Genomic DNA, 21085 nt, shown 5'->3' on the forward strand with positions numbered 1-21085 from the left:
TGTTCTCATCAGAACGTTTTAACTGATAAACTATATTGTCATTGACCTCACTCATGAAAATAGCGACTATAATGCAACATGACCTGACAATATATAACTCAGGTTAAGACTAGTGTGAGAGAAAGCTGTTTTGTTAGAGTGGGATGTCAAACTACAGTGGGGCAAAAAAGTATTTAGTCAGCCACCGATTGTGCAAGTTCCCCCACTTAAAATGATGACAGAGGTCAGTAATTTGCACCAGAGGTACACTTCAACTGTGAGAGACAGAATGTGAAAAAAAAATCCATGAATCCACATGGTAGGATTTGTAAAGAATTTATTCATAAATCAGGGTGGAAAATAAGTATTTGGTCACCTCAAACAAGGAAAATCTCTGGCTCTCACAGACCTGTAACGTCTTCTGTAAGAAGCTTTTCTGTCCCCCACTCGTTACCTGTATGAATGGCACCTGTTTGAACTCATCATCTGTATAAAAGACACCTGTCCACAGCCTCAAACAGTCAGACTCCAAACTCCGCCATGGCCAAGACCAAAGAGCTTTCGAAGGACACCAGGAAAAGTATTGTAGACCTGCACCAGACTGGGAAGAGTGAATCTACAATAGGCAAGCAGCTTGGTGTGAAAAAAAATCAACTGTGGGAGCAATCATCAGAAAATGGAAGACATACAAGACCACTGATAATCTCCCTCGATCTGGGGCTCCACGCAAGATCTCAACCCGTGGGGTCAAAATGATCATGAGAACGGTGAGCAAAGATCCCAGAACCACACGGGGGGACCTGGTGAATGACCTGCAGAGAGCTGGGACCAAAGTAACAAAGGTCACCATCAGTAACACACTACAACGGCAGGGAATCAAATCCCGCAGTGCCAGACGTGTTCCGCTGCTGAAGCCAGTGCATGTCCAGGCCCGTCTGAAGTTTGCCAGAGAGCACATGGATGATACAGCAGAGGATTGGGAGAATGTCATGTGGTCAGATGAAACCAAAGTAGAACTTTTTGGTATAAACTCAACTCGTCGTGTTTGGAGGAAGAAGAATACTGAGTTGCATCCCAAGAACACCATACCTACTGTGAAGCATGGGGGTGGAAACATCATGCTATGGGGCTGTTTTTCTGCCAAGGGGACAGGACGACTGATCCGTGTTAAGGACAGAATGAATGGGGCCATGTATCGTGAGATTTTGAGCCAAAACCTCCTTCCATCAGTGAGAACTTTGAAGATGAAACGAGGCTGGGTCTTCCAACATGACAATGATCCAAAACACACCGCCCGGGCAACAAAGGAGTGGCTCCGTAAGAAGCATTTGAAAGTCCTGGAGTGGCCTAGCCAGTCTCCAGACCTCAACCCCATAGAAAATCTGTGGCGGGAGTTGGAAGTCCGTGTTGCTCGGCGACAGCCCCAAAACATCACTGCTCTCGAGAAGATCTGCATGGAGGAATGGGCCAAAATACCAGCTACTGTGTGTGCAAACCTGGTAGAGACCTATAGTAAACGTTTGACCTCTGTTATTGCCAACAAAGGTTATGTTACAAAGTATTGAGTTGTATTTTTGTTATTGACCAAATACTTATTTTCCACCCTGATTTACGAATAAATTCTTTACAAATCCTACCATGTGGATTCATGGATTTTTTTTTTCACATTCTGTCTCTCACAGTTGAAGTGTACCTCTGGTGCAAATTACTGACCTCTGTCATCATTTTAAGTGAGTTAACTTGCACAATCGGTGGCTGACTAAATACTTTTTTGCCCCACTGTACATGCATCACCCTCTGAGCTTCAGCAGACCGCAACAGTGAAACTCCGCTTTCTGTCAAGTGTAAAGTTTAACTACACATTTAATCTCTGAGACATGTTAATATCAGAAAAAGCAGTGCGAGTTCTACAGCATATCTCGGTTTTTCCACAGATACAGAAATGCTGCTGTAGTTAATGGAAGAATCTGTCAGCACATCTCTTCAGGCTTAATTTGAGAGAGAAATGTTACAGAAAAAGCTCTAGTAGCCCATTACTCAGACTACCTTGTAATTAGAAAAGAGTGTTTTTTAAATTCAGATGTTTTTTTTCTTACTATGCACACATAAAATAGACATTTCTGTAATTTCATTGTTATCTACGACTTAATTACTTTGGTGTAGTATGAATAGCCATGAGGGAGCTCTTTATTAGCATGAAAACTTATGAAAATACATTCAGTCCAAAATTTTACACCCTTTGTGTTTTCAAAAGTCATGCAGTGGGCCGGATCGGAATCTTTGTTATCTGATTCTGGCCCTCATGTTTGATACACCAAGGTTCGAAACTTCTTTAATGATGAATATTTCCGGCTTGCATGTGTGATAATAAATTCCAAAACCTCTTATTTTCTGAATATTTTATTACAGAAAGTTTCCACTGCATAACTTTAAAACGACAGCATAATGCCACTTTAAAATCCAGCCTGAAAAAGTTTAATTCAACCTACTTTAAGCGGTTTAATTCACAAAAAATGGAAATGCTGCCAAATTGAATACGGCAGCATTTAAAATCAATCAAAATACTAACCATCTGAGTATTGCGTAATAAAAAAAAGGAAGAAGAACAAATTGCACCTTTTAAAACAGATCTGGTGGCAGAACATGAAAATAAACATTTATATTGCATCTTCCCATCTACATCAGAGCAGCCACCCTGTGTCTTTTTGTCTTATCAGAATAAGAGCGTTTGAATCCAAAGGTGTCGTCAGTATATAGTGATGGTGCTTTGTGTGTTTGATAAGACTTGAAAAGACATTGTACATGAATGCAGTCCATCTATAAAGTGAAAAGAGCTTGAGGAAGGAAACGGGGTACCTCTGTTTTCCTTCAAGCCTGCAAATTATTATTTCACTTCACACATTTGACCTGCACACCATTATTGTGCCAACCTAAAACCAGCAATCACACAACAAAGCACAGCCTTTCTGTTTTCCTGGTAGGTTGACATTTGATTGCAGAGACAGGATTTCAGCTCCCTGACACCAACCTGCTGTATGAAGATCAGCTGGATTCAAGTCTTACACATTTATAGCTCACAATTATTAACATTCATTCACCTGCATACAGCGTGTAACAACAAAGAGCAACTGTTTCCATAAATCTGAGGTAGTTTTAACCTAACCAGCAGAGCACTTCAAGCTATTTAGGCTGCGGTCAGTCAGAGCGGCTGAATGACTGACAGCACTTCCCCGCAGCGGCCGCTGACTTTCAGCTCTGCCAGGTGGTCTGCTCGGGTGGGCCCTATGTTCAGGATGGCGACCGGCATCTCCCTGTCCCTTGCTGCCAGTAAAAACCTGTATCCTGAGTACACCTGAGAAACATCAACGAGGAACAACGTATTCAGTTAAGGAACAGTGTTGCTGAAAGCTAACAAACTGGTTTACTAGTTAATCCAAGACCTACCTGTAAAGATGACCCCATGACGAGCACCGCGTCCGACTCTGCCAGCCTTTCGTGCACAAACTGCACAGTTGCTTTGTTCACGGAGTCTCCAAAAAACGTGACCTCAGGCTTCAGTATCCCACCACAGTCATCACAGGAGGGAACTCTGAAATGGAGGACCTGCTCATCCTCCAAGAAGACGTCTCCGTCTGGGGCCACAGTGCCTGCCTGAGCTTGCCACTCTGGGTTTAAAGATATAAATCGCCTCTGGAGCTCCTCCCGTGCTGAGATGGCACCACAGCCAAGGCACGTGACCCTGAGGACGCCCAGATTTCATCCTCAAAATGTCTTCTAGTCAGTTAACATGCAAACAGACAGAATTTCCTAATAACTCCTGGTGATGCAGAGGGTGTGTGTTTTAATTACTGTCACCAAACCAATGTCTTTACAGACTGATGGATGTCAGTGACTGTTTCTCAGCTGTTCGTGAGTTTCTTTGGATCGTGGCATGATATATTGACTCGATTAGTGGCAGTGAAGTCCATTTTTCAGGAAGGGGGTAAATGCTTTCACAGAACTGTAGAATATAGTGGTGATTGCACATGAAAACATCACTAAAGTAATCAACATTTTGCCAATGAAACCTGGAAACTTTTACCTACGTGGCATTCTCAGTGCATGGCTTTTACTCATAAATAAGTAGTGTTTATACAGTACATTGTATTGTATTGTTGTAAGACTGCCATAACTTCTTAATTGACGCTTATTGTCTATGATGCATATGTGAGTTTATGCGTTCTCACCTGTGGGCACAGCCGTGGAGCTCTGTGAGTCTCTTCTGACCTGCCTTTGAGTGAAGAGCATCTACATTCTGCGTAACCAGCCAGTGCAGCTTGCCCCTCTCCTCCCACCGCTGCAGGGCCTTGTGTGCAGAGTTCGGCCAGTGGGAGGAAAACTGCGGCCATCCGACGAAGTTTCTGGCCCAGTAGCGCTGACGGGACTTTGCGCTGCGGACAAACTCTGCGTACTGCATGGGTCGTCTGTCAGTGCGGGCGTACAGCCCGACGCCCTCCGATCGGTAATCGGGGATGCCCGACTCCGTGGACAGACCCGCTCCGGTGATGACAAACAGGCGTCTGGCTCGGGTCACAAAGTCCTGCAGCAGCTCCAGTGAGTGGGCGTCGGTGGTGCTGCAGGCGGGGACAAAGTTCATCAGCCCTGCAGGGACTGAGGAGGCTCTCCTTACAGGTGCTGTGTGTGGAGCCAGGACCCGCCATGGCAGCCTCATCATCTGCAAGCAGACGTTAAATAAACACACTTTTTGACACGATGGTTTTTTGTTTGTTTGTTTGTTTTTCCACGACAAATAAAAGATAGCGAGAAAACTACCCGCTTACTATCTTATAATACACGTTTATTGTTATACTTTTATTATACAGTTTTTAAGTTTTAATTTCGAAAGAAACCTCGAATATGTAAGAAGCATTAACAACACTTTCTTTTTACACACGTTTAAACATTTAGCTTGACAGTTAGTTTACCTTATTAGGGACTTACAGCGGTAGTTACAGTCAGTGAAGTCAGCAGCAGCAGAAAGTGACAGCAGCTAAAACGAGTTGTTGAATAACACAGCAAATCACTTATGAGATAACATTGGCAGTAACAGGAAATACCTATTTGATGGTAGCACCAAACACAGCCGCCTTGTAGTCTGGGAGTTGTAGTCTTAGTTGTATCTTAAGCTCAAGACATTTTTATTTGATGACACAGTCTCATTGAATCATTTTTAGTTTTTGTGACAATCTCAAATAAGTAAATAATAATAACAATAATCATTATTTTCCCTCCACTGTCCTGGACTGTTTCATTTATCTTGTGGTTTGGCCTAATTTACACTTTTGCCTAGTGGAGCACTGACTGTTGCTGATTCTAGGATGTTTTCGCTTTCATTTGCAGTATCATTTGTTTATCTGTTTGTTAGGTGAATTTTGCATAACTGTCATTCTGTCCTTTTTGTTTCTAGTCCTGCAGCGAGTGCATGGCTGGCCTCTGGCCACAGGTTTGGTGGATATACTGGGAGTTCTCTCAATATTTGCATTAACATAATTTGTTAGTATGTTCATTTAGTGCGGTATTTGTGGTAGCTTTCATAGTTTGTTTGCTAACAGAATACTCCTAGTGTCCCAGGAGAGGTTGGTTTGCTGCCAGCAGCTGAAGTTATGACTTCTTCCTTTTTTTCATAGTTTCAGTAAATCTTAATCAAGTTGTGGAGCCTGACCTACACTGACTCTTGTGGTCTCTTAACTGAAGCCTCTATATCCTTTTACTTAAACAGTAACATAAAGTCAGCTATGATGTCTACAAAACGGGAACAAAAGAGAGAAGTCTGTTAAACACACATCCTCACAAACTGACTAAAATCCATCCATTTATCCATTCTCTTCTTTGTGACTAATTCAGGGTAGCCGGGGGAGGCTGGAGCCTGTCCCAGATGACTAAAATCCCATTTAATATGCTGCTGCACCAACAAACTACTTGCAAGGCAACAAGATTTATTGCAAAGAAGCATTGTTACAACAAAGAAATAATCAAACAAACCCAAGCTATGTGTAGTAAAAAATGTACGGGACCTTAGGACCTGCTGCTCAACGTCAGCGAGACACATTGGACTGTCCGGCCTGGGTATTTTAGGTGTGCAAATTTTGTGAGTTCTTTCAAATTTCTTCTTCTCTACATATTTGAATTGTTTGCCTTTTTATCACTGCTAATGCCTTTTTCAGTTTGAGTGGTTTTTAATTTTCAATGTACTTATTTTGACCTACATCAGTTTTAGTTAAAATAATATATCTAAACAGAATAATATCAGTTTTATGTTTTTAAAAAACGTTTTACATTTGCTTTAAAAAAGTGCTTCAGAAATAAAGCAGATAAAGCAAAGTCAGTCCTGTTGGACTGTCACACACACTGTCCCAGGAGTCCAGATAATCTAAAATGTATTATTTTTATTATATGACTGAGCATCCCCAAATCACACAAAAGTGTGTGGGAGGAATAATCATGGAAACAAGAAGATTTCGCGCTCTCTCTCTGACTGTGATGATGAACAGCAAGCAAAGGAATACGTCTTCAGACAAGAAAAGGATTAATGTAGGTATCTGCCTTACAATATAAAGCCTAAAGGCGACTGCTGTTGTGATTTTGCGCAAAATAAATTGAATTGATTTCCTGGTTTCTAGGTAGTTTCGTAAAAGCAAGTCACCATCACTGCTTACTTTGAAACACCGGAGACTTTTTTTTTAATAAGCTGCTTTGTTTTGTTGAAACTCACTTGATCCTGTTCTTTGCATCCGTAAAAGTTAATTAACACAAAACAAAACACTAGCACCAAATTTATTAACGGTCGCCAGCGCAAAATCCTTTCTTCGCGTCAAAAAGCTACCTGGATTTATTAAAAAGGGTCAGAGTCGGTTATACAACTAAAAGACTTGAATACATGTATTGTAACAGCTGGACATTTAAATGAATCATACAAACGCGACTGCCTCCTGAAATTTATGAGAAAACGCAAAAACAAAAAATAAAAAACAAAAATCAAATAAAAAAGCTTCTGAATTTGTTTGTGGGATTTGTGATAGTTGGGAATTTCTTGGGAATGAGATTATGCTTTTTCTTTTCAGAGTGAGTGCGTAACTGTGAGTGAATGGCTCAAAATTGTGAGCACAGTGCTGAAAGTTTGGCTCTGTCCTGTATCTTCCCTGAGTCATCATCCTGCATGTGTTATGTGTCAAATGACTTACTTACTTACTCTGTATTATTATAATAATAAATTTGGCGTTAAATATTATCATGACAGGCATGTCCACTCAGCTCGTCTTATTTGGTTTTCTTGCATGGCAAATTCTAAAAGTGCTGATGAACTGAAACCGATTAACTTACTGTTAATATTTTAGTTCCTCACTTGAAAACGAAAATGCATGCCGTGGTCCCATAAGGTCTTTTCAAAGTAAAAGTCATCTAGAGCGTCACACATGCATCCGAGTCTTGTTTTTAATCACATAAATAAATAAAATACCTGGTTGACCTCGTAGCTGTGATACAAAGCTCGTATAATGACGTACTTATACAGTTATGATCACAAACAGTGAATGGAAAGGGATGAAAAATTCTGGCAGTGGGCTGCAACATGAACTGAGTGAGGTGTCGTTGTGTATAGACGATCTTCGCAGCAGTAGTTTCGCGTTTAGGGGTTCAGGTCAGACCCCTTCCTCTAAAACGCGTTGGCTCTATGAACAGATCCTGTCCATTTGTGTATCCGGTAAGTTTGATTATTTAAACATATAAACTGCCGTTGTTCTTGTCAGCATCAGCTATCTGACCGTCTGCGATGTTGGCTTCAAACCGAAAATAAAACAGACCCCTGAGTGCGATGTCAGTGAGGTTATTTTTTAAGCTACGGTTTTGTGTTTTTAGCCTTTAAGTGACACTGTAACATTAGTTTGTTTTAGCGTCCTTTTTCTCTACTAATAAAGTTCACGAGTACCCAGAGCCACAGCCGCTGAACAATGATTTTTTTTTAAACTAATAATATTTTATCAGAAACATTTTCCTGTAACTAGAAGTAACGTCTTACCAATATAATGGCTGAAGTGTAATCCAATATTTCAAAGTATCCTGTAGTACAGGGGTGGGCAATTCCAGGCCCCGAGGGCCGGTGTCCTGCAGGTTTTAGATCTCACCTTGGGTCAACGCACCTGAATCACATGATTAGTTTGTTACCAGACCTCTGGAGAACTTCAGGACATGTTGAGGTGCTAATTTAGCCATTTAAATCAGCTGTGTTGGTTCAAGGACACATCTAAAACCTGCAGGGACACCGGCCCTCGGGGCCTGGAGTTGCCCACCCCTGCTGTAGTAGTTGAGAGAAACCTATGCCAAAAACAGCCAGACATGCAGGTGAAGAATCAAAACAAAAGTAAAGAAGTGCAGCAAAAGACAACATTCTGGACATTAATCAGATACATCATTGGAATGAAGACACACAGCACATAATTCTATAACCCATAATTGTGATTCTAATCAGATATTACAAGGTCCTGAATTTAATTCAACAATAAAGCGAACATTTTTTGTTTAATGTTTTTTTTTTTAAATAATTACTTCTTTGTTTCTTTCCCAGGTTGAAAGCTGTTTACATACATTTTAAGCTGCCATGGCTGTCACGAATGACATAAAAATCCCCCTATATGTAATCGGATTTATCTTGTCAGTCCTTTTCTGTATATGTAAATACATGTGCAAAAGCCCTGACAATGAAAATTGTAAGTACTCCACAGCTGCTACTTTCATTTGTTTGTGTGTGTGTGTGTGTGTGTGTGTGTGTGTGTGTGTGTGTGTGTGTGTGTATGGGTGGAGTGGGTGGGTCGATGGGTGTGGGAGGAGTGGGAGGAGGGTGTGGCAGGGAGGGATCAGTTAAGACTTGATGATATACTTTGGTGCTCACTATTGTGGACATTTACACATCAATTTTTATATTTTCTAATTAGTTTTTTATTTTGTTTTGACTTTTTGTTTTTAATTCAGTTAAGCGTCTGCTATTCTGAGTGTATTTTCTTTTTTCAAAAAGCATGTTGATTAATGTCTCATAGTGTGCCTGTAGGTGTAACTAGACGGCAGAGTGCGAATGTACTGTTTATAAGATTGGGGAAACCTGCAGTCAGCTGAGACTGAAGAAGTCACTTGGATGAGTGATAAAACGTTTCTCCCAATGAAAACACTACGTCCAGATGAACAGAATCAACCTTTGGAGATTACACAACATTGAAAACTGTGAACACTAGACTACTAACAAACAGACAGGCAGACAGAACTGATTACATACTCTCTCTCTTTGGGGGAACAAAATTAAAACCTTGGATTACATAATTATAATGCCAGTTACAATGAAATGTAACATTGCTGAGATGCTGTTTCAATTAGAAAAACACAATTTTCTGTGCATCTTCTCCTAGAGGTCAAAAAGACTACTAAGACAATGACATGATAATCATCAGTCACTGATACCAAGTTTGATATGTATGAATGTGTAAAAACAAGCATACATGTTAAAAAAAATTATACCCCCTAAAACATTTGCATCTGAGTTTTTACATTTTGTTTTTTGTATCTTTGTTCCAGATGAATACTAACTTAACAACATATCCATATCTCCTGCACGTGGTAGTATTGTGATTTGATCACTACTTTGCACACCTGCTACTTAATGATCAACTGAATGTTAGATGAGTTTAGGTCAACCAGGTAGTTCATCTGGACAGGGAATATCTGGCAGATCAGGGATATCTTTGAGTTCTAACAACAGCATTCCAGTTGAGGTTCTCCTGACAAGTGCAGGCAGGTTAAGGGGAGTGCAGTTCTGGCAGCAGCTGAAGCAAAAACCCAGGTCATGCTCCACGGTCTTTGACCCAGTTTTTGAGTTTATTATGGTCTTGTGAATCATTCGTTTGGATAAGAGATTTTCTAGTTCTGTATTGGTTTAGTAGTAGTAGTTTTATATCAGTTAGTCTTGAGTTTTGTTTCTCTAGTGCATCTGAGTTTTTTATTTCTAGTTCATGGTTCTTTGTTTTGTTATGTTAGTTCCCATTAGTGTCTAGTCTGTTCCTGGTCTCATATCTATATTGTCATCAGTGACTCCTGTTCTAGTCTGTTTAGTCTCCATGTTTCGTTATCCTTTGTTTTCCCGATCATGTTCCCATGTCTATCTGGTCTCTCTGTCCTTCCATATTAATTCATCTGTGGTCCAGTCCAGTGTCAAGTTCACGTGTCTCAGTCTAGAGCTGAGTGTGTGCTGTTTGCTTTATTTTGATAGTCTCCTGCCTCGTGTGTATTGTTTTTTACTTCCCTTGTCTCCTTAGCGAGTGATTAGCGTCAGCTGCGTACCCACCTGGGGCCTGTCCCGTCATGATCCTCTGTGTGTATATTGTCTGAGTCTTCCTCTGTTCCCTATCATGTTCCCCCTCATTGTGTCCAAGTTTGTGATACATACTTCAGTAACATTTAAGAATCTTCTAAGAACTGATGGAATTAAACTTGTTTAAATACCTGTTGAAGTAACTTTTTTTTTGTTGCCCTCACTACTCGTTTTACATTCCTAGAAAAGGGACCAACCTCACAGGTGTAAACATACTGTGGGGTGTGTTTGCTCATCGTTTCTGCTGTTTCCTTTCTGAATTTTCCTGTAAATGACTTGTGAGTACAAAGAAAGTGCAGATCTGCCTCTGAGCAGCAGACATTTAGGATTGTGTTCTTGTTTCCTGACTGTGACCGGCTGCACTGTTAAGCTGTTGCTTTGCATTTTTCAAGACAACATGTGAGAATCAATTTCAGTCTACATTTATGTGTAAATGTTCTCCATCAGTGGACACGTCTATTCAAAAATCTTCTAAAATAAACCTCAGATAGTAGAGTGTGCAATAAATCTCAGATCCAGAGCTTAACTACATGTAATCAGTTTGTCTTTGTATTGTGTGAAATGTTAGGTTCATAAGTAACTAATAGGCCTCACACGTTACTGTTGTTGGTACCTTGAACCTGTTTGTTAACTAGACAATGCCACATAAATGTTCTTCACGGGAAGTGGTTTTGTTGAATACCACTCTGTTCACACCTTGTCTTCCCACAGTTCTTTTTCTTCCGTTCCATTTTCAACTGTACTCACACAGTGAAGTCTAAGTACAGTGGAAAAACAACGTAAACCTCTATATTTAACAGAGGAAATTACATCATATTTATTAAATTGAGAGAATGACAGTGTGTGAAAATCAGTTTAGAACTAAATAAAAAAGTAGTTTAACATTCATGACATGGTAAACAGTCTTCTATTATCACTGTTTGTACACGTGTTGGATATAAGTGAAACTAATTAAACACTTTTTCCCACACTTGAATAACTCAGCTGCTTCATGTAAAACAACCAAAGCTATAGATACCTCATGAATACAACATTTTTGTTGCTTCTTTGCTTACAGCTGTGATGGCTACCGCTGGCCACACCATAAATGTCAACAGCACTTCTCAGCAGTACACTCAGCAACCGACTGCAGCACCTGGGCCCTCTCAGTCCCACCAGAGAGCATCCTACCAGCCAGCACCAGCTCAGCCTGATGACCCAGCTGAGCTCATGACCACATCACCCAGCCATGAACAGCCATTCCTAAGACCACCACCATCATACGAGGAAACAAGTTAGTTTGGATTTTGATCAACCCTGTATTTTACAAAAACTATGAAAACAATATATTTTTTAGACTAAACAGGTCAAAACAGGCCTTGAAAACCAAAACCGTGGCTCTCTGGAAATCCTCTGCTGTTAAGGTTCCAATTGCTGCTGTATAATATTTATTTTTACACTACAGAACTGCATTTGTTGGTAATATTAAGTTTTTTGGTATGATCGTGGTCTCATGCTAAGTTGTCTTTCTGTTTCCAGCTGGTCCTGCCTACCCTCTACAACTGATGCCTTCCAGTGAGACAGTGTTCATCCCACTGTACCTATCAGAGGGTACTGTGCATGAGCACAACGGTCTACAGGACAGCACAGACTTCCTAACCAGCACTGCATGCGACCCTGAATTTGTTATACGCTAGGCTTAATAGTCATAGCGCCCCAAGCAGACACAAACATGATGCAAAATATTTGGCTCAAATGGAAGTATGTACTTTGAATGAAGATGAGACACAGCAGTGTAACTTGATGTATTTTCAATTTTATTCTTTAAACCAGTTTTTAGTGGCTCAAGTTATTTAGAAAAATTGAAACATAAGGTCACTGTTTCTCACTAATTGTCTTTGGCCTTATTCCTCAAGATCTCTCCCTCTTGTCTTTACTCTCTATCGGGGAAAGTACTTGACAGTCAGATTCAGTTGTCAGCAGTTAGAAGGTGTTTCAGTGTTCATTAGAAATGCATCGATGGATGCACATGCAAGATAAATATGAACACGTTAAAGAAGCTGACGTTAAAGTCAGGCGGTTGTACAGAAAATCATTGTGAAGTTAATAACTTTTGTTATTATTTTATTATAGTCTCTTATTATATTTTTTTACATTGGATACGGTTTGAGTTATAGATTTTAGAAAAACAATCAGTTGTTAAACAGTGCGTCTCTAGTATCTGTGGATATCGTCTCATCGCTATCTATGAATTTACTGCAGACCTGCAAAGTGCTGTTAACCCTTTTTCTCTGTGTATTTGTGTGCATTGCCTTGTAAGTCATGCCCCATGTGAATGAATTCAAAGAGTGCAAACATTTATTACTGAGGGTTTTTTCTCCATTCATGTCAGGTCAGCTGATCACTCACACTTCCTGAACACATACAGTTCCACTTTTTTAATGCATGTTGTTTTCAGTGTGTAAAAGATGCGTTTACACTGTATTATTTTTGTTAGGACATCACACGCTCCCCCATTGAGTGAGCTGAATTCTGGATCTGTAATTTATGCTCTAGGTAATTATTGAAATGAACTGACTGCTCCTTTGTATATACATTTTCTCACGGATAGATCGATGTGCAGCGGCCCTTCGGTCTCCCTTTACAGGGAGTGCAGAATTATTAGGCAAATGAGTATTTTGTCCACATCATCCTCTTCATGCATGTTGTCTTACTCCAAGCTGTATAGGCTCGAAAGCCTACTACCAATTAAGCATATTAGGTGATGTGCATCTCTGTAATGAGAAGGGGTGTGGTCTAATGACATCAACACCCTATATCAGGTGTGCATAATTATTAGGCAACGTCCTTTCCTTTGGCAAAATGGGTCAAAAGAAGGACTTGACAGGCACAGAAAAGTCAAAAATAGTGAGATATCTTGCAGAGGGATGCAGCAGTCTCAAAATTGCAAAGCTTCTGAAGCGTGATCATCGAACAATCAAGAGTTTCATTCAAAATAGTCAACAGGGTCGCAAGAAGCGTGTGGAAAAACCAAGACGCCAAATAACTGCCCATGAACTGAGAAAAGTCAAGCGTGCAGCTGCCAAGATGCCACTTGCCACCAGTTTGGCCATATTTCAGAGCTGCAACATCACTGGAGTGCCCAAAAGCACAAGGTGTGCAATACTCAGAGACATGGCCAAGGTAAGAAAGGCTGAAAGACGACCACCACTGAACAAGACACACAAGCTGAAACGTCAAGACTGGGCCAAGAAATATCTCAAGACTGGTTTTTCTAAGGTTTTATGGACTGATGAAATGAGAGTGAGTCTTGATGGGCCAGATGGATGGGCCCGTGGCTGGATTGGTAAAGGGCAGAGAGCTCCAGTCCGACTCAGACGCCAGCAAGGTGGAGGTGGAGTACTGGTTTGGGCTGGTATCATCAAAGATGAGCTTGTGGGGCCTTTTCGGGTTGAGGATGGAGTCAAGCTCAACTCCCAGTCCTACTGCCAGTTTCTGGAAGACACCTTCTTCAAGCAGTGGTACAGGAAGAAGTCTGCATCCTTCAAGAAAAACATGATTTTCATGCAGGACAATGCTCCATCACACGCGTCCAAGTACTCCACAGCATGGCTGGCAAGAAAGGGTATAAAAGAAGAAAAACTAATGACATGGCCACCTTGTTCACCTGATCTGAACCCCATTGAGAACATGTGGTCCATCATCAAATGTGAGATTTACAAGGAGGGAAAACAGTACACCTCTCTGAACAGTGTCTGGGAGGCTGTGGTTGCTGCTGCACGCAATGTTGATGGTGAACAGATCAAAACACTGACAGAATCCATGGATGGCAGGCTTTTGAGTGTCCTTGCAAAGAAAGGTGGCTATTTTGGTCGCTGATTTGTTTTTGTTTTGTTTTTGAATGTCAGAAATGTATATTTGTGAATGTGGAGATGTTATATTGGTTTCACTGGTAAAAATAAATTATTGAAATGGGTATATATTTGTTTTTTGTTAAGTTGCCTAATAATTATGCACAGTAATAGTCACCTGCACACACAGATATCCCCCTAAAATAGCTAAAACTAAAAACTAACTAAAAACTACTTCCAAAAACATTCAGCTTTGATATTAATGAGTTTTTTGGGTTCATTGAGAACATGGTTGTTGTTCAATAATAAAATTATTCCTCAAAAATACAACTTGCCTAATAATTCTGCACTCCCTGTACTGTACATCCTGTACCTTAGCCTGTGTAGTGATATTGACAACAAAAATAATTAAAAATACACTTACCCATCGGGGCGCCGGAAACTGGTAGATTGCAGGTATGCCAGTTTGCCAGTCCAGCTCTGGCTGGTAAACCAAACCAGATTAATTAATCTGGCCTAAATATTGTTATGAGAGTTGTGAAAACTCATTTTGTCGTTATTGATTTTCTGGCACGGAATACCTTTGAAGTAGCAAATAAATTACGATCGATTAAACTTACTATCAATATGTTTTTTTCCTCTTATGAAATAAAAGTGTCGGAGTTTCGAGCCTGTGCGGTTTCGCCAAACTTGCAGTCGAGAATTTTCAAAGTAAAAGCCATCTAAAGCGTCAAAAATTAATTGTTAACATGCCAATTTTTACTGTCTTGATTTTAATTCGACAATAAATAAACAAACAGACTTCTGTGACCTCACTGTTATGGCCATGTTCATAAGAAAAGATGTGCTTATAGATCATGATTGTAAATTGTCTGTGAATGGAAGAAGGCGGTCAGTGGGCTGGAATATGCATTCAGTGTGGAGGCCACGTGTGTGGAAGATCTACAGCAAGTAGTTTCGCGTTAAGGGGTTCAGATCAGACCCCTTCCTCTAAGACGTGTTGGCTCTGGGTGTGCTCCCGTCCCATCGTGTATCCGGTGAGTTTAAATATTTAACTCTGTGTAGGTGTTCTTATCAGCATCACATATCGGACTGCGTGTTTCGGCATGCAGTCTGTGATTTTGGCTTCAAACCGAAAATAAAATTTAATTAAAAACAAAAAAAACCCTGACGGCTATAGGACGATATCAATAAGGTTACTTAAAAAAACAAAAACCTTCCATTAACTCTCTAACATTAGTTTGTTTCAGTCACCCTTTACGTACAGTTAAACAGCACCCAGAACCACAGCCTCTGAAACGAAACTCGAGCTTAATTAACAACTCCATAAAGCCAACGTGCTTCTGCTCTGATCTGATCTGAATTAAACAACTGCTTATTATTTTATCTGAAATAATCTGAAATTTCGAGGGTGGAAAAATGCGCCTTGTAGGAGTCAAAATCGAAAGTGAGAAAAACTATGCTACAGTCAGCGAGGCAGGTGAAGATCAGAACAAAAGGAGTAGGCTACAGCAAAGGACTTCAACAATTGGGACATTAAGCAGATGCTGTCAGAACTGCCTAAAGGATTACGCACACCCCTATATAAACTGTTACTTGATTTAAATATGACTGCTGAATTTTTGTGTATTCTCTTACTGGTTTTTAATCATACTCTGGTCGCTATGCTTTGCCTCAATTTGATTTGGTGAACAATAAATCCCAACATTTTCTTCAGTTTTGTTTTTGCATTAGATAATTATTTCTTTGTTGCCTATTCAGACTGAACACTGTTCCTACACATCCATTTCCTGCTACCACTGCTGTCATGAGTGAAATGTACTACGTCTTTCTCGTTGGTATCTTGTCATTCTTTATCAGCTTCTGCAGCTACTTGTGCAAGATTGCTGCCAATGAAGAAGAGTGTAAGTACTCCATCACCACTAACAGGTGATACTTATAGCTGCACTCCTTCATTTCATATACAACGGCCAAAGCTGTAACATTTCTTATCTCTTGTTACTTGTATGCTTACAGCTGAGGTGGCTACCGCTACTCATACCTCTCATTCCCACCAGAGAGCCTCCTACCAGCCAACACCAGCAGAGCTCATGACCACATCACCAAACCATGAACAACCATTCCCACAAACACCACCACCATCGTATGAGGAAACAAGTTAGTGTGTCCAAAATATATTAGTATGGATAAGTGAAATATTGATGTCAGCTTTTCTACAGGCATCCAGACTCTGTTGACTCATGCAGAGCAGAGAAACTTGGGTGCAACGCAGTGTAATCAGTGTCCTGCCGAACACCAGAGACACAGAAATGATGAAAAAGAAACATGACACAAATTAGAGCAAAATTCAACATGTTTTTGAATTTGACTGAATCTAAATTAGGACAACTTTTCTTTCAATTAAAGATAATAACTTTTAAAATGAATGCATAATCTGATATTGAAGCTAATTTGTTACTTTAAGAGTGGTGCATTCTCAAATAGATCTGCAAATTATTGAACAAAGATTAAGAGTTGCACAAAAGCACACTGACCTACAGTGACAACACATTATATTAAGTTTGCAGATTAAGACACAATATTGTAGTTTCTTTCTCTTCAGAATATTTGTCATCTAATGCTAAGGTTCAAATTGCTGCTGTGTAATATTTTACTTATTCTTGCTGTTAAATTTATTTTTAGTGTGACTGTGGTCTCACGCTAAGTTCTCTTTCTTTTTCCAGTTAGTACACTCCACCTGATGCCTTCCAGCCAGACTGTGTTCATCCCCAGCGATCCACTGTACCCTTCAGAGGGTATTGTGCATGAGTACAACGGTCTACTGGATAGCACCGACTTCCTAACGAGCTCTGCATGCGACCCTGAGTTTGTTCTACCCTAGACTTAATAGTCACAGTGCCACAACCAGACACATAAATGATTCAACATATTTGGCACAAATGGCAGAATTGGAATGAAGATGAGAAACTGCAGAGTAACTTGGTTCATGTATTTTAGTGGCTAAAGGTAGAAATGCTGGGACAGTAAAGCTGCATCAGTGAGAACAATAACACTTGTTTTTGTTTGTTAAGGTAAAGTATCTCAGTTGGTTTTACAGGAACTTCTTTTCAATCTCTTTCTAGTAGCAGAGCACTTTATTTTCAGTTGTTTAAGTGAGAAAAAAAGAACTTACTGCAGTTTGGGCATGATTGTGAAGTTTAATAACTTCTTTTATTATTTTGTTATATTCTTTTATTATGAAAATTATTTTTTTCATTGAAGAAAAGTTTATTTGTTTTCTTGTGGTGTCACCTATAGTTCCTAGAAAAACCTTTGAAGTGCCTTGAACCTTTTCCCCTCTGTATTTGTGTGGATTACCTTCTAAGTCTGTTGGAAACAAAGAGTGAAACATTCATCACTGAGGGTTTATTCTGGATTCATTTTCCTTAAAACCTCAAGTTGTTTTTCGCCTACCAGCACATATAAAAACAGTTTGACAAAATAAGCCTCCTCTCGTTTATCTTAAATTGGGTGCTGATTACACTGTATTATTTCTGTTAGGACACCACTCGCTCCCTTATTGGATGTGTTCAATTCTGTAATTTACCCCCTGTTGTGTGTTGTGTGATAATTATTGAAATCAACTGACTGCGTCTTTCACTTACACCCCCCCCCCCCCCAAATAAATAAATAAATAAATAATTCTCCCCCAAATATTTTCCGCTCACGTTTAGCATTTTTGAGAATTTACCCTGAGGCTCTTTGGTTAACCCAGAGGGCTTTGCACTAATAAATCGGCTGTGACAACTCATTTTGTGTTTGTCTTGACTTTCTTTCGTGGAATATCCTTAAAGTGAAAATTTAATCGACCTGTTAAGCTTACTATGATTTCTTTCTTTCTTTCTTTCTTTCTTTCTTTCTTTCTTTCTTTCTTTCCTCACTTGAAATAAAAGTGGCCCAGTCGCTCCGGTGCGGTTCCGCAAACCGCGCTGAAGAGTATTTTCAAAATAAAAGCCGATTAGTAATCGATTAGCAGCCTACCAATTCTTACTGTCTTGTTTTCAGTAATAATAATAATTATCTTTATTATTACTAATATTATTATATTAAAGATGAAAATGAAATAAATACCGACGTCCGGTCCCCAGTGACCTCATTGTTGTTCATAAAGACCGTGTATAAAGACGTACTTATAGATCATGAATATAAATAGTCTGTGAATGAAAAAAGTGGGTTGGGACATGAACTGAGCAAGGTGGCACATTTAGAAGATCTGTTGGATTGTGTGTCCACAGGTGTTTGTACTTTGCGCCGTAATAAAATGACGGTAAAAGGCTCCGCCCACTTCCCATCCAGGTCTTACCATGCAACGACTCTGTGAATGCACTGGAGAAGTGTAGTGGTAGAGTCCTCCGTCAGGAATGAGATATGTGTGTCGACTTTTTATTCTCCCTTAAGATTATCGTGCCATAACGCTGCCCAGAGCTGCTCTGCTAACAGGTTATGGGCCCAGAGCAGCAGGAAAGAGATCCTAGAGATCCTGTAACTGCCAAAGGAAGGGCAGCGTTTCCTGGAAAGCCGCAGGTTACCGGCAGGTGTTAAAAGTTTGGCACGATTGAGTGAGTAAGCGTTTTTGTGCATCATGAGCAGACGCACGGCAGAGTCGGGCAGTCGATATTCCCGTTTGCAGTTTGATGGAGATGAAAGGAAATATGAGATATGGGAAACGAAGTTCCTTGGTCATCTCAGACTACAAGGTTTGAAAGATGTCATCTTAAAGGCTGAGGGTGATGAAGAAGCCGATGGTGAAGATGATGACAAAAATGCAGAAGCATATGCAGAGTTGATACAATTTCTGGATGACAAAAGTTTATCGTTAGTTATGAGAGATGCAGTTGATGACGGACGGAAAGCCCTAAAAATTTTGAGAGGTCATTATGCAGGAGTGGGCAAGCCAAGGATCATAAGTCTGTACACCGAACTTACTTCTCTCACAAATGAAAAGAATGAAAGTGTGACGGACTATATTATCCGAGCAGAAGCAATTATCACAGCGTTAAAAAATGCGGGTGAGTCATTAACTGATGGACTTCTGATCGCAATGATAATGAAAGGTCTACCAGAGACGTTTAAACCCCTGATTGTGCACGTTACACAGAGCGAAGCAAAAATCACATTCTCAGAGTTTAAAGTAAAACTCAGAAGTTATGAAGAAACCGAGAGAATGCGTGCGGCTGTAACTGATGACAACGTAATGAGGACAAAAGTGCAATTAGACCAGGATTCTACTTCATGGCGAGCAGATGACCGAAGATCAAAGAATAATGAGATTGTGTGTTTTAAATGTGGACTAAAGGGACACACTGCAAGAACGTGCCGATCCAGAGTATGGTGCAGTTTTTGCCGGAGTAGTACACACAAAGATGCGATCTGTAGAAGGAAGCTAAGACGGGATGAAGCGAGAGGGGTTGTGGAGAAGGACTACGCGTTCAGGACGGGCTCCGAACCCCAGAGGGTCCCGGACGGCGGCCAAGAGATGCTGAATAACCAGCTACTGGTGGATACGGGAGCGACGTCACATATCTTTACGAAGATCGAGAGTTTTAAGACTTTTGATGACACATTTCGACCCGAGGCTCATTGTGTAGAGTTGGCTGACGGAAGGCGGAGCAGAGGAGCTGCAAAGCGGCGAGGAGATGCTGAGAGAAGTATGATTGACAGTAAAGGACAGAGGTGTGGACTCGAGTCACATGACTTGGACTCGAGTCAGACTCGAGTCATTAATTTTATGACTTTAGACTTGACTTGAAAAAATGTTCTAAGACTTGTGACTTGACTTGGACTTTTACACCAATGACTTGGGACTTGAATTGGACTTGAACCGGTTTACTTGAAAAGACTTGATATTTTACCCCAAATATAAAATTTAACATGCATATTATATAGAGATTGAAAATGTGACGTCATTCACGGGTAGAACCGCAAAGGATTCTGGGAACTCGTGGCAAGCGGTACTAGCGCACGCAGGCTTTCAATTAAAATCAGTTACACAGCGATAAAAAGAAACACAAAAATGTCAAGAAGCTGTTGTATTATTAACTGCAATAGCCGGTCGCATGACAGCCACGGGAAGCCGACGGGTAAAGAGATCGGTTGTTATCGGATTACGTCGTTGAAGAGAAATTGTTCGAGCCATGTTTCCGAAGTAACAAAGAGGCGACTGGATTGCAGCCATTCAAAGACCAAATATAACGTCCCAGAACACTCCAGCTCACAGGTTAGTCTGCTCCAAGCATTTACACGAAGGTCAGTGTTTTTTAGTAGTTAATACGTCATTTTCATAACATAATTGGTGATATAGGTTACAAGCAAGAACAGAAATTGTCGCGCTATGCTCCTTTATTTATTGTGCATAAATAGTGAATTGTCCTGACACAATATTGCGTTTCGCTTCTGTTATTATGTTACATTGACAAAAACATATACTTTTATTCACAGGATAAAACAGTTTTTTTTGTATCACTAATTGCCCAGTACGATTACAGCATACAATATTATTGTCACTGCTACATTTCTGTGATGCTACCAGAAATTATTTCCACTACTAATTAATTACTGTTGAGCTCAAAGGTCCTATTAATAAACGGTTAAGGAATGTGTATTTATGATGACAATTTGTGAGACTGGTAAACTTATGATATGTACGATGGTCTTTCGTTCTACACGGTGCATTTCAAGGTCCTGCACCCATCCGTCGGTAAACTGTACCTGGGCTTGTTGCAGTGACCTGAAGTTACTAAACTTTCAGAACCGTATAATTATAAATATGCATATAAATATGCTAAGATAGCTGACTTCATCTAACTAGCAAATGTTGTCCAGGCTACGTTGGTGATACAGTTTTTTT

At 40.2% G+C, this 21085-nt stretch overlaps 3 protein-coding genes across 5 annotated transcripts; 2 read left to right on the forward strand and 1 right to left on the reverse strand.

The window, feature by feature from the left end:
* Nucleotides 1-2144: 2144 nt before the first annotated feature.
* sirt4 (sirtuin 4) lies at nt 2145-5167 on the reverse strand. 2 transcript variants are annotated; one of them, XM_085456869.1, is made up of 4 exons: nt 4960-5167; nt 4206-4693; nt 3424-3718; nt 2145-3331 (listed from the first exon to the last, which is right to left on the reverse strand). In XM_085456869.1, the coding sequence occupies exons 2-4, from the start codon at nt 4691-4693 to the stop codon at nt 3179-3181; spliced, it is 936 nt and encodes a 311-aa protein (XP_085312995.1). In that variant the 5' UTR covers nt 4960-5167; the 3' UTR covers nt 2145-3178. The 2 variants fall into 2 exon arrangements, with proteins under 2 accessions (XP_085312995.1, XP_085312994.1); XM_085456868.1 differs by having other exon boundaries at nt 4944-5167.
* Nucleotides 5168-7557: 2390 nt separating this feature from the next.
* LOC146709758 (uncharacterized) lies at nt 7558-12709 on the forward strand. Its single transcript, XM_085457955.1, has 3 exons — nt 7558-7717; nt 11427-11642; nt 11888-12709. Exons 1-3 carry the CDS (start codon nt 7558-7560, stop codon nt 12043-12045), a joined length of 534 nt encoding a protein of 177 aa, XP_085314081.1. The 3' UTR covers nt 12046-12709.
* Nucleotides 12710-15140: 2431 nt separating this feature from the next.
* Nucleotides 15141-17982, forward strand: LOC146709759 (uncharacterized). 2 transcript variants are annotated; one of them, XM_085458054.1, is made up of 4 exons: nt 15141-15236; nt 15961-16103; nt 16216-16356; nt 16923-17982. In XM_085458054.1, the coding sequence occupies exons 2-4, from the start codon at nt 16007-16009 to the stop codon at nt 17078-17080; spliced, it is 396 nt and encodes a 131-aa protein (XP_085314180.1). In that variant the 5' UTR covers nt 15141-15236; nt 15961-16006; the 3' UTR covers nt 17081-17982. The 2 variants fall into 2 exon arrangements, with proteins under 2 accessions (XP_085314180.1, XP_085314181.1); XM_085458055.1 differs by lacking the exon at nt 15141-15236 and having other exon boundaries at nt 15243-16103.
* Nucleotides 17983-21085: the final 3103 nt, after the last annotated feature.

Source organism: Copadichromis virginalis, linkage group LG5 (assembly GCF_057382275.1).
Source record: "Copadichromis virginalis isolate Kocher_CV1m ecotype Utaka linkage group LG5, C_Virginalis_male_GT1.1, whole genome shotgun sequence".
Taxonomy (NCBI): Eukaryota; Metazoa; Chordata; class Actinopteri; order Cichliformes; family Cichlidae; genus Copadichromis; species Copadichromis virginalis.

Bases quoted from the DNA above. Each gene is read 5' to 3' on its own strand.
- sirt4 (XM_085456869.1), bottom strand. From the start codon at position 4,693: ATGATGAGGCTGCCATGGCGGGTCCTGGCTCCACACACAGCACCTGTA. The intron at 3,719-4,205 runs GTGAGAACGCAT...GGGCGTCCTCAG, and splicing joins CTCCACGGCTGTGCCCACAG to GGTCACGTGCCTTGGCTGTG. The intron at 3,332-3,423 runs GTAGGTCTTGGA...GATGTTTCTCAG, and splicing joins TCATGGGGTCATCTTTACAG to GTGTACTCAGGATACAGGTT.
- LOC146709758 (XM_085457955.1), top strand. From the start codon at position 7,558: ATGAAAAATTCTGGCAGTGGGCTGCAACATGAACTGAGTGAGGTGTCG. The intron at 7,718-11,426 runs GTAAGTTTGATT...CTTTGCTTACAG, and splicing joins CCTGTCCATTTGTGTATCCG to CTGTGATGGCTACCGCTGGC. The intron at 11,643-11,887 runs GTTAGTTTGGAT...TTCTGTTTCCAG, and splicing joins ACCATCATACGAGGAAACAA to CTGGTCCTGCCTACCCTCTA.
- LOC146709759 (XM_085458054.1), top strand. From the start codon at position 16,007: ATGAGTGAAATGTACTACGTCTTTCTCGTTGGTATCTTGTCATTCTTT. The intron at 16,104-16,215 runs GTAAGTACTCCA...GTATGCTTACAG, and splicing joins TGCTGCCAATGAAGAAGAGT to CTGAGGTGGCTACCGCTACT. The intron at 16,357-16,922 runs GTTAGTGTGTCC...TTCTTTTTCCAG, and splicing joins ACCATCGTATGAGGAAACAA to TTAGTACACTCCACCTGATG.